The following is a 13,932-nucleotide window of genomic DNA, read 5'->3' as shown; positions in this document are numbered from 1 at the left end:
TCATTACTTTGAAAGAGTGAAGATTTGAAAATTATCTGCATGTTTTGAAAGATGGGGTAGAAAGGGTAAATATTTGGGAATAACTAATCTTCGTGAGTGTGTGCGTGCACAGTTGCCCTTTAAAAATGCATCTTACATCTGCTTAATGCAGTTTTAACTTTTCAAAGAGTTTAGCATCTATTATAATACATTCATCATTAGAATATAAGTGTAGTTTCAAAACTTATTAACTTATAAAGGGAGAACTTGAAATTTGCTTACTGAAGAAAGACAGAAAATTTAAAAATATATTCTTGGCTACCCTGAGGAAGGTGTGACTTGCCCTCCAGAAGGAAGAAGGATCCCAGGGATGGTATTTGGAGACAAAGGCATTTGCAAAGAGCACCAAGAAAATCAAGCCACCCGTACCTTGGGAGCTGACGTCATACTTTTCGGCAGAGAGTGATTTAATATCAATGGTGACTTTTTGTAACATGTCAATTACTTGGACTTGTTGAGTGAAGTCCCGTAGCATGGCCGTGCCACAGCCCCTCAGGTAGGCCTCCAGAATCACTGCAAACCTCTGCTGATAGTGTCTCGACTGGGCAATCTCACTTCTCAAGAACCAAAACAAGAAGTGACCAATTCTTTTGTTCTGAGGGTGGAAACAAGAAGGTTAAAATTATTATGACTAATGCTCCAGATTATCAGTCAATTCTTGATAACCATTTAAAGGTCATGCTCTTATCAAAATGGAAGTACTTACTCTTAAACCACGCTTCAGCAGAAATCTGGCAAGGGCACTGTCATGGTATGGTTCGAATTTCACAGCCTAAGGAAAGAACACATTGGCATTGGTAGGACTGTGTTCTCCATTGGTTAATCAGGAAACAGGAGATGGGGAAAAACTGGTCTCTGCCTTAGTGGGTCTGTGTGGATAGGAGGATGAGAATCTGACCAGTCATTTAAGTTCAGCCCTTGCTCTTCAAGGACACTTTGGGCCAGAGTGAACCACTTGCTTAAGGACCAAGATTAGAAGCCAGAACTCTTGACTCACAATAATGTGCTTTTGATAACTTTAAAAATGAAGAGGTGAGGGCTTTTGTCCCCATGAAGGGCTTACCTGATTTTTATTGGAAGGATAGAAGAGAAAGATGGAGACAAATCTATAAAAGTGGAAGGAAAGAAAGGTTGTTGGGAAGAAAATAGACAGTGGGGATATTGTACACTTGGGGAGAAAAATATCTGTTAGATATAAAGATCCTGAAAATTGTGTAGCTCCTCTTCTGTTCAAGATATGTGCTTGGCATCTCACTAGCAAGTCAGTGAACTGCCTCCCAGGTTCTTACTGCAACAGACTAATCACCACTCCCTTCTACGATTCACAGTATATAGGGTTTTTTGCCTGAAAATCTCTTGTTTTATCTGCTTCCCCAGGTTTAGCAGTGTTTAGTAGTTTTTGCATCACTTGGCTAATATGGAGATTTTCACATAGGTGGCAGCCCTATGGCTGAAAAAGAAAAGAACAAAAGTTAAAAAAAAAGTAGGGCCCAGGTAGGTGACTGCCCCAAACTCTGCCCCCCGACCACCACCTCAACTGCTTCCCCAGGGTAGCCTGGGCAATTAAAAAATAAAATGTAGGGGCTTCCCTGATGGTCTAGTGGTTACGACTCTATGCTTCCAATTCAGAGGTCACGGGTTCATCCTTAGTGGGGGATCTAAGATCCCATATGCTACTTGGCCAAACAAATAAACAAAAAACCCTGAAAAATAATTAAATTCTAGTGGGTGCATGGATATTTATTACATCATTTTCTGTACTTTTCTGCATGTATGCAATAGATCGTAATTTTAGATGCAGTAAGACGACTAAGGTCTGTCTAGTCAAGGCTATGGTTTATCCAGTAGTCATGTATGGATGTGAGAGTTGGACTGTGAAGAAGGCTGAGTACTGAAGAATTGATGCTTTTGAACTGTGGTGTTGGAGAAGACTCTTGAGAGTCCCTTGGACTGCAAGGAGATCCAACCAGTACATTCTAAACAAGATCAGCCCCGGGATTTCTTTGGAAGGAATGATGCTAAAGCTGAAACTCCAGTACTTTGGCCACCTCATGCGAAGAGTTGACTCATTGGAAAAGACTTTGATGCTGGGAGGGATTGAGGGCAAGAGGAGAAGGGGACAACAGAGGGTGAGATGGCTGGATGGCATCACGGACTCGATGGACGTGAGTCTGAGTGAACTCTGGGAGTTGGTGATGGACAGGGAGGCCTGGTGTGCTGCGATTCATGGGGTCACAAAGAATCGGATACGAGTGAGAGACTGAACTGAACTAAACTGAAGACTAACAAATACTGTTTGATTATTAGAGGTGCATATATAAAGTTACAGGATAGATGGGATTTATAAGCATAAAGAGAAGTTTAAAATTCAATATCTCAGGAGTATTTCCTTTATAAATAGACATGGTCTATCCTTTTCCCTAAGAAAGAGGAGAAATTTCCATTCACTTTATGTTTTAGGGCCTGGGAACTTTTGGGTATGATTTCTAATCCTTACTTTGGTTTTCCAGTTTGGAAATGATCAATACTGACTTGATAATATTTCAATTATCCCCATGCTTTCAAAGATGATGTATGCTCAAATTGGTGCTGCTGTGACTGTAGTTAAGATCTTAATTCTGAGAATGTAGTTATTTAGCCACCAGTAGTCACTTCAGAAATGTTACTAAGTTTTTAACCCAAATGTTAGTCTTTTTGACCTTCTTCATGTTTCACTTCTGTAAAGATGATGCAGGTCTCAATCAGGAGACCATTTTAATCAGCAATGAATGAGTCATTTGGCCATATCTGCAAATGACTACTCTTCTTCAAATTTAGGACCACAAACTCAATGTTAATATCACTGACCTCTTTTATTTACATGTTTCTAAGAAGAATACTATTCATTTTCCAAGCCTGCAAAGTTCACTTGTGAAAATGACAATGTAAAATAATTCATGATGGCCTTGGGATTTGAAACAGATCCTCTGCAAATTTGCCTCATGTTCTTTTTGTTATGGAGAGCTATAAAACTGAGGATACTTTGATTTTTATTAAATTTTCATTAGTGTTTAGGCTAGTCTCTGAACTCATGGGCAGAGAAAAACTTTGGTTATATTTGATTAGATAAAGATAAAGGCCAACTATATTTCAACTCTCTGAGTAATGGGAAGGTGAAGATTCAAAGTTTAGACTATCCAAAATTTGCATCAGAAAACTCCAGAAAACTGCCTATAAATATAGATAATGATTAGACAGTTTGGTGTCCAACAGTTAGCCTGAAAAACATCACCTACTCAGAATTGTCCTTGGCTTCTTCAATGTAAATTAAGTGTTCTCAGGACCCCTGACAATTTTCTCATAACATTCTATAGCTTTTCCTCAAAGCATTTGTCACAGTAGGTTATTCAGTATCTGCCTGTATGTATACTCATTTGATGTCTTTCTCCATGAACTACAGGCTACATTAGGGCAGAGTCCAGCTGTGTTTTGATCACTTCTCTATATCCAGTAACCAGAAAAGGGGAAACACTCAGTGTGAGTTGTTGAAGTAATGAATGAGCACATCTGCTCTGTAAAATAGAATTCTCTTCCAATTCCTGTCTTCCCTCCTCCTCGTCAAGCAGCACAATACCCTATGAGAATGACTATAGTGAGCAGGAGAACCAGTCCTCCTTTATCTAACTTCCTAAGGAAACCTTTAACAAATGATTTAGTCTCTCTGGACACAGGGAAAGGCATATGAAGAAGAGTGGAAACAGAGTACCAGACGTGTCTAAAGAGAGGGGCTTTCAAGGTCCCATCCAGAATTGAGATGTTACTCTATGAATTGTGACAAACATGAGCAGAGAGTATGACCTTTTCTCTCTAGGACATGCTATCATGCATACTTGCAGACACTGGGAGGCAATAAAAAGAGCAGACCTGTCGCCGGACCTCTGGGTTTGAATTTGTCTTTCAAAATATGTGGCCTTGGGCACATTACTTAAACTCTCAGTGCCTCAGTTTCCTTATATATAAAATGCAAATATTAACTGGACTGCTATCAACATTGTTGGGAGAGTTAAACATGATAATACATGAAAAATACATAGATCACTTGGAGCTTTGGCGTAAGAGAGCATTCAGTAAGTCAAGTCTATCATTAACAGAGTAAACTCTCATTCCCACTGGGCCAGTTCTCCTAAAAAGGTGGAATTATTCATATCATCAAAATGCTGGTCAGAAAGCCCTCAAAGACAGAAAAAAAAGTAAAAGGGAACGTTTACTACTCTTTGAGTAGTAAAAAAGTAGATCTCCTTTGACTGATCATTGACTCTCTTTGGACAATGTGCACTGGAAGATGGCTTAATATGGTGCCTGTCTGCACAGGCAGATAAATTCCTTGCGATGAGTGCCTCCCCTACCTGGACCAGTTGGAGCAGGTAATGCAGAACGTCATCGTCTTCCAAGCTCTCCAGTTTCTGAACTGCAATGGCTCTTACGTTTTCATCCGAAAAGTTGCAGTCCAGGAGTTGCATCGTTAATCCAACATCCAAAGCGCTTTGATCCCAGACCTCCCTTCTGGCTAACAATTGATATGTTTTGGCCACAATTTCTTGCTGTCCCCATTTCACTGAGCTAAAGAGCTTAGGGTATGCTTTGGGATCCTTAAGGCTTTCATATCTGAAATGCCAAAGCAATTCTTTGTCTTCCACAGTGAGAGGGTTAAGTGGATCAGTAGCTATGATTGCCTCCAGTTGCTTCCGAAGTTGGTTGGGCATTTCTGCTCGTACGCGGTCCCCTTCCGGGTCAGGGGTGGGCTGATGCTTAGGCAAGGCTATGGGGTGACAGTAGTTGTCCAGGAGAATGGAGATGGACATTGAGTTCTCCTTGTCGGGGTTGGTGGCAGACGTGAGCTTGTCTGCATTGAAGCTCCCTTGGTCTTCCCCTTTCCCAGATAACTGCCACATGTGGAGCACATACTCGCCGTGGCGCAGGAGGAATCGGTGGTCGATGAGCAGCAAGTTCACGTAGTAGAGAAGCTGAGCTTTGCCTCTGGACTCGGGACTGGGAGTCTCTGCAGAGGCCTTACCAGACAGAGCTGGCGCTTTGCCACAGTAGATCTGGAGGTTGAGCAGAGCCCCTTTGGGTAAGTCTTTGATCTTGATACTGAATTCAAGCCACACATTCCAGAGCACCTCCTCCGTGAAGGGTTTGGGGCTGGTTCTTCTTTGGCAAAGGACTTGCTGCCCATACTGGATGTTTGCCTCCACAAAAACCGTGAGATCTGCATTCCGGGGCAGCACGGGGATATCGATGCCCCTGATCTTGACCCTGAACTTGCGGTCACAGTCCCACAGGGACACAGTGAACACGCTCTCATGGTCCTTCCCGTGGATGGTTAGCTGCTCATGGTACCCAGTGACTCCGGTGCAGTCATCCACCAGTGGCCACTCTTCCTTCCTCACCTCGTCCAGGGCTGGGTCTGGCGGAGTGTCAAGCACCAGGTGAATCTCTTCACCATTCTTAAGGCACTGCCGCACCCACTGAAAGTTTTTGATGGGCGTCTCGCCCACCAGGTACTCATCGCGGCCGCAGACACGCAGCACGAAGTCCTGTTCGTTCTGGCTCTCGGGGATATCCATCAGGGACTTCTTCTTGGCCATTTTGGTAAAGAAGCTTTGGAGGATGGTGCCCGGGGTATCATCAGCCGAGACCTTGATGGTCTGGCTGGTGGTACTGCGGTGAATGATGATGAAGACGCAGTTGTTGGTGATCTTCTTCAGCAGGTACTCCGGGAGAGGTTTAGACGTCACCCAGGGGTGCATGGCGTAGAGCTTGGGGTCACGGCCAGCCACCTCGGCCATACGCGGGGTGACCAGGCGGCGGCGTGTGAACTCCAGCTCGTCGTCGTGCACGTTGCTGACATCTGTGACATCGTAGCCGATGAGGGCAGTGAGCTGGCGCTGGAAGGCCAGCGTCTCCTCTGAGGGCGAGTGCCGCTGAACCAGGTGGATCTGCCCGGGGCTCCGGTGCAGCACCTTCCAGTAGTGCAGGCAGTCCAGGGTCTGCACCACCTGGTACTTGTCATAGATCTCATACCACTGCCCTTTCTTCTGGTAGAGCAGGAGGAAGTGGTCGGGGCCCAGCCGGTGGTAGAAGTCGGCGGCCACACTGGTCTCCAGCACGCGCAGCCACACTTGGGCCTTCATCTGCTCCACGTTGCCGTGGCCGGCCACATGCAGCAGCGCCGTTTCGGGGGTCTTGGTGTTGCGTTGGCTGGTGGGCAGCACGAACTCAATGGGGATGAGCTCCATGGAGGACAGGCTAGCCGCTGTGCTGCGGGGCTTCATCCTCCGGCGCCTGCGGCAGTTGTCCTCTCTCAGCACCACAGGCTGTTCATGGTTCTCCAGCTCCATGCCCTACGTGACCTGGGAGCAGAGAGAGGAACAGAGGGCTCTTCAGAGGGAAGGTGCTTGCCTTTTATGGTGGCCCATGAGCTGGCAAGGAGAAGGTGTAGACGAATGACAGGGATGTGTGCAGGAGGACACAGGAGGTTTGGAATAGGGGCCGAGGAATCCTGGCCCCACCACTTAGAAACTGGGGGAGGAGCTGCTTAAATAATCTCTGAGCCTGTTTCCTATCCATCAAATGGTGTTAGCAATACTTCAGAGGGTAGACAGGAGCATTAAATAAGGTAATAACTTGCTGAATGTGGGCCATGGGTAGATGGGGACTCATTGATTACTCTCTCTACTTCTGTTATGTTTGAAATTTTAATTTAAAAAAAGAGAGAGGTCAAGCACTGATCTAGCATGCTATCGGATGAACTGTAATGGCTCTAAGTGTTAATTGTTTTAAGCATATTGAAATGCATGGATGAGTCAAATAATCCAGTTAGAACATCAAGTCCTAGTTTACAAGGTGCCATGTAAGATGCTGAAACAACTCCCTTTGAAAACTGGTCTTTGGCTTATTTCCTCTTTGTTCAGTCTCACATGTCTCCTGGGGGACTCAGACACCTTATCCAAGTTACCTCATGATCCCTTTTCAAACTGTCTGGATCAGGTATCTGTGCCCTCGTCAACTTCCTGTCTATTTTTTTTTTCTCTTCATTTTTTTCTTTCTAGTGAGGAGAGGTAGTCATTTCACTGATAAAACTCAAAAAGATCAGAATTGGTGAAGCTCCTCTTAAGAACATTTGCAGATATTTATAACGTGAATCAGGAAGTATGTAAGTTTCTTGGCTGTCATTGCTCCATGAGGGCGATCTCTCAGGGCAGTCCCCAGGGCTGTACTCTCCAAATAGGAACTTTCAGGTAGTGTTACCTTTGTACCAGTTCATCTCATCTACCTCTGGAGAACCTGCAGGTTGGAAGGAAGGACCTGCTTTGGGACCCCTATTGACTGTTTAACTTCTTTTTGCTCTGATAGTTTCATCTCTATAACTAGAATTCACCAATATATTCTCAATAATTTATCCACTATTTCCACAAATAGTTAATAAGGACCTACTTTCACAAAGCATTTAAGTATAAATGTTACTTACTGTAGTGTGAAACTCTTCAAATAATGATTGAAATGCTTAACATGTTAAAATTGAAATACAAATAAGGTATTTTGATTTTACTACTTAGTAGTTCTTATTCTAAATAAGAATCAATTAGTAAAACAAAAATTAATGTCTAAGAAAATATTATTCTAAAAGGACTAATGTTAGTGTAATATATAAGTAATTATTTATTTCCTTAAGAAACAGTGGAATATTTGATATATACCAAAAAGAGTTTGACTAAAAGGTAAGAAAGGCAACTAGATCCAAACTTCTGTTCAAATCTTGACTTAAATTTACTTTTAAAGTCAACAGTCCCTCTCTCAACATATTATGAAGTTACACTTACTAAATACATGAAACCAACTGTCCCAAAGAACTGTCTCTTGCAGCTTAAGCCCTTCACTATTTGGTCTTTTGCTACTTTACAGAATGACAAAGAAGAGAACTGTAAGCTGTGAATACTGGGTTAACTTGAAACAAAATAGGTCCAAATTTAGGCAACATGCAAATACACAGCAATTACTTCTCCCTTCATGACATCAAACAGACTTACAGATAAGAGATGCAGAAGAAAACTGGCTGACTAAATACTCACTGCTTTCCTTCATGGTTGAGGCTGTGAAGCTTTCGCCTTTTACGAGAGAGAGACGTTAAAAACACTGTTTAGCACACTAATCACGAATTATGCGTTTGTAAGAGCTTGAAGCCTGGCTGGCCCTCCCTCTTCCTCCCAAACAAAAACAAAAAAGGACTGATGCACCTGCAAAGCTATTGCCGGAACCTTGTGGATATCCACACACACGGGTTGGACTAACGGGTTGGACTAGATGATGAAACAGACAGTCAGTGGCAGCATGGTCAGAAGAACGACAGCAGTTCCAGATAAAAATATTCTGGCCGAGAAGGAAGTGTCACTATTCTGAGTCAGACCCAACAAAGGGCAAAAAATAGAAGGAAGCAATACCTGATAAAGCAGCAGAAGCGACGATGTTGAAGGATCATTTGTTTAATTTCTAAAAACAAAACAAATTCAAACGTACCCAGTGTGCTTCTAAACTCTTCCGCTTTTCTGGGTCTCCCTTCACATCCAGATGCAGAGGAAGTGTTGCAGTTACCAGGAAGGAAGTTTTAACCAAGTTGATTATACGTGTGATTGCTCATTTTAAAAGTGTAAGAAATGCATTTCCTGTTAAAGCACACACAGAGAACTAAGCAGAAAAGTATATGTATTTTTTTACTCTACGAACTGTTTTTTTCTTTAATTTCGAGAGTGCAAACCAAATATAAAATGACATAGATTCAAACCAAATATGCATTCATGAGACACGCACACGTGAACTATTTTTCTGGTTAGTTCTCAGTAGAGAGAAAGGCCTCCTAGCTACAGTATTAGAGAGCCAGCTTGGTGGGAAGATTTTAAAGAGCCAAAGGAAACCCATTAGTCCTGCAAAGCCCATTCAATGAATTTTCCCTCATGGACTCCTTGTTCATACCCTGTATGACCCCTTGTTCATACCTTGTCACTGAGGGATGAGGGAAGAGAAACCTAAGTGATCCAGGGGACTGGTTAGCAAGCTGAACATTTTCAAAGACAAGGTCTGGAAGTTCATTTCCTTAGGTTGGTGAGACAGTTTTCTATTTTTCAAAACATTTAGGCTCCAAAATATCACTGGCTCAGACTGAAAATACAGTGTGTATGTATGCGTGTATATGTGTGCATGTGTGTGTGTGTGTTTCAGGGGGGGAGACTTCTTGAGAGCAGTGATTGACTGCAGATAAAATAGGTTCTTGGTGTCAGTGGACTGGGAGCTGAGTACTGCCCCACCAGTGAGGGTCTCTGGGAGGTGGCTCCTGATTCCCAGGGGAGTGAAGAATCCTTCGAAAAGCCATGCTCAGTCACTTTTATAGCAGCTCTGTATATTCCAGTAACCTCGTTTCCTTCTAGATCCTGAAACAGTGGCCCTTCTCCTCCATTCCAGGGTTTCCTGTACCAGAGTTCATCCTTCAACCTAGGCTCTCATGGACTCTACTGAGACCCAGGGACAACAGGTAAACATAACCTTGGCCTCACTGGTTCCTTGGAGATGGATAATTAAGAGTTTCTCTCAATTAATCTGAGAGATAAATGATTGTCTAATCTGTTTCCTTTCACTACAGGCCTCTTAGATCTTACCTTTCTATAAGCAGTGCTGTAAGAGTTGACATCAACAGGTAAGCCATTAACTCAAGGGCTGCCTCTCAAATATTTAGAGGGATCTTATCAGCTTTCCAAAGTATATTCCTGTAAAGGAATACTCCCATAGGAGCCTGGTGGCTTTTGAAGCTTCTAAGTTAGCCTTCTTGGCTGGTTTGAGGGAGGCACCAAGAAGCCACCCCACAGGAGCTGGCCAAGCTGTGATTTACCTGGAATGTGTGGAGAGGTAGGTGGGTAGAGTACAAGTGGCAGTTTGGGGCTGCTAGGGCTGACCACAGAGGGACCATAAGCTTGGGCAACTCTGTTCCCCAGATCATTCAACAGATAGAGGAGACTAAGTCCTGACAACCTCACACACACACACACACACACACGCATGCACGCATACACATTATTTCACAAATATTAGACTCCACCTCTTGAATCTTCTTGCTTCTGTAGGAACTACTCAGCTAAGTCCAATTATGCAAATATTGTCTGTTCTATGACTAAACTTGCAAATACTTCAGACTTTTTTTAGTGGTTTCAGATCAAGAACCCTGCTCTTCCCCAAGTCCTAATATAACCCCTAAAATTTGCCTATATGTAGTCATTGTTTCAGGGGAGAAATAATGGCCAGTGTCTCCTTCCTATAGGTAGATACTTCCTCCACACAAAGGAATTCTTTACTAGTTGTATCCCCAGATTTTTCAGGGTAGAACCCCCCCTTGGCCTTATCACTATCCCATTTTATTAATATGGTTTTCTCTCTTCTTCCTTTTTGCCCTTCTGTGAATCTCCATACATCCAGCACTATGTTTTCCATAGAGTAGACATACACTGTGTTGTGACTGAAAAAATATAATCAAATAGTCTGACCTTATTATCGCATTCAACATTACGGGAGCCACAAGATCAAGCAGATTAGAACGTAAGAACACAGTAAGATGTGCCAACGGTCAATAAATAGATGAAGAATGAATTATTTGCTTTGAGGAATTATTTGCTTCTAAGACAAGCTTTAGAGATATCATTTGTAGCCTAGAGAGAAAAGATATGCAGATAAAAAAACTGCAGTGTGATAGTATAGGCCAAGTGGTTTATATTTTATGTTCCTTCCATAACACAAAAGTTTACTGGAGGAGGTCACTTTGAGTGGAATTTCAAACATTTCAAATATGCAAGGGGACGTGCAGGGTGTAAGGCAAGAGGAATCAGAGGGGGAAGTCTTCAAGTCAAAAAGTATTTGGGGAACAGTGAACGGATCAGTTCTCTGACCTGGAAGATTTGTGAAAAACAGCAGTGGGAGATATGGAAAGGACATGGAAAAATAGGCCTGTGGTTCCCAAACTTCTTTCATGTCTCGGCACGTGTACATTGTAATGGTATTTGTATAGTACATTGGGTATAGTGGACTAAATGTCTGTGTTCCCCTCCACTCTTAATTCATCTACTGAAATCCTAAACCCCAATGTGATAGTATCAGGAGGTGGGGCCTTTGGGAGATAATTAGGTCTGGAGGGTGGTACCTTATGAATGGAATTTGTGCCTTTATAAAGGGGACCCCAAAGAATTCTCTTGCTAATTTTCTGCCTTGTGAGGACACAAAGAGAAGATAGCAGTCTGCAGACCAGAAGAGGACCCTCACTGGACCCTGAGCATGCAACTCATCTCAAGCACCTAACCTTCAGAACTATGAGAAATAAATTTGTTGTTTATGGCTGCCCCATCTAAGATATTTTGTTATAGCAGCCAGAACTGACTGTGACATGGGGATAAGGAAAGAGGTTCTTCAATGCATGAGACATTGTATTCCCCAGGGACCTTTGAGGCAAACTGATTGGGAAGCTGTTATTGTTCCTGGATAGGATAGCTCTCTGACTTGGATGCGTGTGTATCTTTCAACCTGACAAAACACTGGAATCCATCTTTTCATATTTTTGTAGATCAACCTCAGATGGTTTATATAATGATATAATCAATTTCAAGTCATTTTAATCTCATCTAATAATTTAGTTCACCTTCAAACTTAGCTTTGTTGTCTAGGTACAAATGCTAATCTTTTTAAAAATTTATTTTAAAAACTGTTATACAGTTTTTAACGGAGAAGGCAATGGCACCCCACTGCAGTACTCTTGCCTGGAAAATCCCATGGACGGAGGAGCCTGGAAGGCTGCAGTCCATGGGGTTGCTGAGGGTCAGACCCAACTGAGCGACTTCACTTTCACTTTTCACTTTCATACATTGGAGAAGGAAATGGCAACCCACTCCAGTGTTCTTGCCTGGAAAATCCCAGGGACAGGGGAGCCTGGTGGGCTGCCGTCAATAGGGTCGCACAGAGTCGGACATGACTGAAGTGACTTAGCAGCAGCAGCAGCATACAGTTTTTAAAGGTTATACTCCATTTGCAGCTATTGTAAAATATTGGCTAAATTCCCCATATTGTACAATGTATCCTTGTAGCCTGTCTTGTACTCAATAGTTTGTATCACCCACTCCGCCACCTCTGTATCCCTACCCACACCCCCTGGTAACCAGTAGTTCTCTGCGTCAGTAAATTTGCTTCTTTTTTGTTATAGGCACTAGTTTATTGTACTTTTAGATTCCACATATAAGTGATACGATACAGTATTTGTCTTTCTCTGTCTGAATTAATAAATGCCAATCTTTATGAAGCTTTTGGTCTGAATCTGACAAAAGAGAAGCATCCTGGTAATGTCAACGCACTAGCAATCATGAGACCTGGGTTTATTCCCACTTATTCTTTAGGCCTAATCTATGCTAATACATTTCTCTGAGTTTCCTAATCTACCAAAGAGATAACAGCCATCCTACTGACAGGAAGTCTTTAGACATTTTCAATGAAACGTAAACTTATATAACTACACTATGCAAGACATTGTGTTGGATGCTATAGAGGACAGGCAATTCCAGGTGTCATACACCAATTCAATGTACAAAGGAAGACAGTAGGCTTGTGTGTGTCTTTTGCAGAGAGGAAAACTTTCCCAGAAGCCTCCTGGGTTCCTTCTGTCAGTTGGCACATCTCTCCCTCAGCCAATCACAGGGAAATTGCTTGAGTGATTTAAGTTAATCCTGCTGGATTCCTAACTGGCAGAGAAGGATGGACACCAGAACAAGAAGTGAAGGCTCTGATGTGTTGGGGAGGATAACAGAAGAGTTTGTAGCAGCCTTGAATGTCATCATGCTATGTGGGTAGAGGGGAATCATTCCAGGATCTGAGAAAAGAAGTCACAGGAAATTAGTCACAGTCAACACATCCCCAAGGGTCCATAGTCAGATCCAGGGGTCTGTGGGGACCTTCCATTCTTATTATCAGAAATTGACCATTGAGGTCACTTTTCTCAGTTTTCTTGTTCAGCTCATCTTAGCAGATATAGGTTAGTTAGCCCTCTGCAAATTTCTAGAAAAGATTTTTCTGTCAATTGAGTTTTAAAAGTCCAAATTCCTTAGTGCGATACGTCAGAGCCTTTATAATCTATCCCTTATGGTCTATGATTGTACTAGCCATTTTCTGTAAGGAACTTGAGCATCCCTGGAGTTTGGTACCTGCTCAGGTCCTAAACCAATCCCCTGAGGATACCCACAGAGCACTGGATGCAGTTTGTATAACCTCCTCTGGGAGGGCTTTCTAGAATAGGGTTAGGAAAGCTTGTCTCCAAGGCAAACCTTTCAGTATCACACTAATCCAAGTCTATGCCCCAACCACTAATGCTGAAGAAACTGAACAGTTCTATGAGAACCTACAAGGCCTGCTAGAACTAATACCAAAAAAGAAGTCCTTTTCATCATAGAGGACTGGATTGCAAAACTAGGAAGTCAAGAGATACCTGGAGTAACAGGCAAGTTTGGCCTTGGAGTACAGAATGAAGCAGGGCAAAGGCTAACAGAGTTTTTCCAAGAGAAGGCACTGGCCATAGCTAACACCCTCTTCCAACAACATAAGAGATAACTCTGCACATGGACATCACCAGATGGTCAGTACCAAAATCAGAGTGATTATATTCTTTGCAGCCAAGGATGAAGAGGCTCTATACAGTCAGCAAGAACAAGACTGGGAGCTTACTGTGGCTCAGATCAGGAACTCATTGCAAAACTCAGACTTAAATTGAAGAAAGTATGGGAAACCACTAGACCATTCAGCTATGACCTAAATCAAATCCCTTACAATTATACAGGGGAA

General features: G+C 42.7%; 1 protein-coding gene across 1 annotated transcript in view; it reads right to left on the bottom strand.

Annotated features, from left to right (window-relative positions):
* Positions 1–6,419, bottom strand: part of PIK3CG (phosphatidylinositol-4,5-bisphosphate 3-kinase catalytic subunit gamma) — a 30,375-nt gene extending 23,956 nt beyond the window's left edge. Inside the window, exons 1-3 of the mRNA XM_068973080.1 lie at positions 4,425–6,419; positions 746–811; positions 409–634 (exon numbers count right to left, since the gene is read on the bottom strand). Coding sequence (XP_068829181.1) covers positions 409–634; positions 746–811; positions 4,425–6,419 — 2,287 coding nt within the window. The remainder of the gene's footprint in view (positions 1–408; positions 635–745; positions 812–4,424) is intronic.
* Between the last annotated feature and the right edge of the window lie 7,513 nt (positions 6,420–13,932).

Source organism: Capricornis sumatraensis, chromosome 5 (genome assembly GCF_032405125.1).
Source record: "Capricornis sumatraensis isolate serow.1 chromosome 5, serow.2, whole genome shotgun sequence".
NCBI lineage: Eukaryota > Metazoa > Chordata > Mammalia > Artiodactyla > Bovidae > Capricornis > Capricornis sumatraensis.
The sequence above is the reverse complement of the archived record's forward strand: the minus strand, read 5'-3'. Positions and strand labels throughout refer to the sequence as shown.